Genomic DNA, 3442 nt, shown 5'->3' with positions numbered 1-3442 from the left:
CAATGCGGCAAATATGACAAATACACATAATGGTCTGTTAAAATTACAAATACACATCCAGGTCTGATACAAACTCAACGCGGCAAATATTACATATGAGCAAATAACGTTCAAATAAAATTACAACTAAACGATGCCTGATGTCGTAGTAGCACTCGATCGGCGACGTCTCCCACTCCTTGATGCAACCGGAGGTCTTCCATCTGTAGCATCACCTGTAGGGCCAGCTTCAGCAGAATTAGGCCCAGTATCATTGTTTGGACAACGTTTATACATGTGTCCACTCTGATTACATGCACTGCAGCACTGTATCCTCGGACGGAGCTCTGACTCATCCATGTCATTACGAATACGCCGTGTCTAACGTCGCTCTCTCTTAACCCGAGTTGTTCTCGGGTCTGGAATATATATCATAGGATTCGCTATCTCAGTGAAAATCCAAACATACGGAACCTATAAATTATTATCTTCAGTAATTTTATCGGTTTAACCTAAACCGATAAAAATAGATAAAAATAAAGATATTTTCGTCCACAAGCCCACCAAATTAATCTTATCCATCTTCCGCCCCGCCGCCGCCCGTTGCTTTCACTGCTTTTCACTCCCGCCCGTTGCGCCGCCGCCGCCCCGCCGCCCGGCGCCCCGCGCGTGGCCGCGCCCGCCGCCCCGCCGCCCGGCGCTCTCCTAGCCCGCCGCCCCGCGCGCGCCCCCTGCGCTCGGCCGCCGCCCCTGCCCGTGGCCCGCCGCGCCCGCCGCCCGCCGCCCCGCGCCTCCCTATACAGCATATAGGGAGGTTTTGAGTTGCAGAATTAGTTCTTGCTGTCTAGTGATCTGCATTAGATCTGTATTGGAAACGGGAAGAACCACATAGCCGAAGAGCAGATAGCAAGCTCAGGCGCGCCCCGAAGCCATCTGCATCCCCATCCATGGCCACCACAAGAACGAAACACGTCGTGCTCTTCCCCTTCCCCGGCCAGGGCCACCTCGCCGGCTTCCTCGCCATCGCCCGCCTCCTGGCCCGTGAGCTCCCGGACGCCGCCGTGACGCTCGTCTCCACTCCAAGCAATGTCGCCGCCCTGCGGCGCTCCTCCTCGGCCGTGGACGTGGAGCAGTCCTCGATCGGCTTCCACGCGCTGCCGTTCGTGCCGGCCGACCACGGCCTGCCCGCGGGCTGCGAGTCCATCAGCTCCCTCCCGGTGCCGGCGTTCATCACGCTCTTCGAGGCGTTCGAGGCCCTCGAGCCCGCCTTCGACGACTACGTGTCGGGTCTCCGTGGCGACGCCGACGCCGACGTCTGCGTCGTCGCCGACGTGTCCGTCGCGTGGACGGTGGACGTCGCGCGGCGGCACGGGTGCGCGCACGCGCTCTTCGTCACGTGCGGCGCGTTCGGCACGGCCATCCTCCACGCCCTGTGGAACCACATGCCGGCGCTGCCTTTCGGCTCCGACGGCGCGCTCCGGCTGCCGGAGCACCCGGACGTGGAGCTCCGCCGGTCGCAGCTGTCGCCGGTCTTCCTGCTCCACGGCGACCGGAGCGACCGGTGGACGGCGTTCTACCAGCGGATCATACGCCACGGGTACCGCACGGACGCGGTGCTCGCGAACACCGTGGAGGAGTTCGAGCCCACGGGGCTCGCCATGATGCGCCGCGCCCTTGGCAAGGTCCCGGTCTGGCCCGTCGGCCCCCTCGTCCGCGGCGGCGACTCAGGGGCGGGCTCGTCCGAGACCGACGGCGGCGGCGTCCTTCGGTGGCTGGACTCGCAGCCGCAGTCGTCCGTCCTGTACATCTCTTTCGGGTCCCAGAACACCATCCAGCCGAACCAGATGATGGAGCTCGCCGCGGCCCTGGAGGCCACCGGCCGGCCGTTCGTCTGGGCCGTCCGGCCGCCGGTGGGGTCCGACATCACCGGCGCGTTCCGCGACGAGTGGCTCCCGGAGGGGTTCGAGGCGCGGGCGCGCGCCGGCGACAGGGGCCTCCTGGTCCGCGGGTGGGCGCCGCAGGTGAGGATCCTCGCGCACACAGCCACGGGCGCGTTCCTCAGCCACTGCGGGTGGAACTCGGTGCTGGAGAGCCTGGCACACGGCGTGCCGGTCATCGGGTGGCCGCTCGCGGCGGAGCAGTTCTACAACGTGAGCGTGCTGACGGAAGAGTGGGGGGTGTGCGTGGAGGTGGCGCGGGGGAACCTGGAGAGCTCGGCCATGGACAGGTCCAAGATGGCCGAGGTGGTGGAGACGGTGATGGGGGACACGGCGGAGTCGGCGGCCATGCGGCGGCGCATCGTGGAGGTCCAGGAGGTGATGCGGGGTGCGTGGGCGGAGGACGGCGGGTCGTCAAGGACGGCGCTGCACGAGTTCTTGAGAGCCATGCGCCTGCAATGAAACAGAGCAATGCCACCTCTTGTCGTGTTCGTATGCTCGGTGGCTCGGTGCCATGCCGGCTGCCGCCATGACATTTTTTGTTTTCCACAATAAAGTAGATCGTGCCAGTGTGGCATCACTTCTATGCATTACAAGTCCAATTATATTTCCACTGCTGTTGCTGGAAAATACCGCCATTTACTGACGGATGATGTAAATAAGTTGTGTTTGTGAAATTATGTCATGATCATGAACTCTGAGCCTCTGAGGTTGGCTTAAGAAGACATTGAGCATCCAGGTTTGAACTCACATAGGCGGAGTGATCAAAGCCTCAAAGGCATATGCCACCAACTACCTTTTCTTTTTGGAAGATCGACAAACCAATATTTGGTTCTACAGGTACTTCCTCCAATCATAAATATTCACTTTGGTCGTTTAAAAAAATAGTCACTTTGATCAAGACTGGGTCAAAATTCTAAAACTTTGATACTCGATAGCTTCAAAATATTTAGTTTTGCAATAAAAGTAATACACATCACCTTGAAAAGTACTTTTATAACTTCATGCATTTATTGCAAATTACAGTTATATTTCAATAGAAAATTATAATGTGATGTAATTAGTTCTTGAGTTCAGCCGACGTGCTCAGCGATAGCGAGAGGTCTGCGGTAACTTCGTCAATCTCGGAATCTGCCGGTCCAGTCTATCGAGATGCTCGTAGAGGTAGGGTTGCGTGCATGTATTTATATTTATAGAGGTGAGTGTGCATACATGTATGCATTGTTTCGAAAATCTAATTCTAACCTTTACCTCGATACTTATATTTTTTAACTAATTATTTTTTGTCACTGCCAATGTCGTGGGTTTAAAAACTTACTACTCCAGAAAAATTAGTAATTGAATTTCTCCATTTCCGGAGGACTTAAATGAACTTCTATCTTGGCCTTCCCTGTTCTTCCCCATTGTTTCAGTCACAGCGGCCTGTGTCCGCTGTACAGTAAAGAAGCCGGAGGAGCTGCCGGCCGGCCCTGGTTCTCAGGGAACCCATCTCCGCGGAGCATCCAGCAATCTCGCTGTGAGGCTTG

General features: G+C 57.1%; 1 protein-coding gene across 1 annotated transcript; it reads left to right on the top strand.

The window, feature by feature from the left end:
• Positions 1-755: 755 nt before the first annotated feature.
• LOC112878034 (UDP-glycosyltransferase 92A1-like) lies at positions 756-2607 on the top strand. Its single transcript, XM_025942426.1, has one exon. It carries the CDS (start codon positions 927-929, stop codon positions 2376-2378), a length of 1452 nt encoding a protein of 483 aa, XP_025798211.1. The 5' UTR covers positions 756-926; the 3' UTR covers positions 2379-2607.
• The last annotated feature ends 835 nt before the right edge of the window (positions 2608-3442 follow it).

The sequence above is a fragment of the Panicum hallii genome, chromosome 9 (genome assembly GCF_002211085.1).
Source record: "Panicum hallii strain FIL2 chromosome 9, PHallii_v3.1, whole genome shotgun sequence".
Taxonomy (NCBI): domain Eukaryota; kingdom Viridiplantae; phylum Streptophyta; class Magnoliopsida; order Poales; family Poaceae; genus Panicum; species Panicum hallii.
This window is presented reverse-complemented; position numbering and strand designations above follow the sequence as displayed.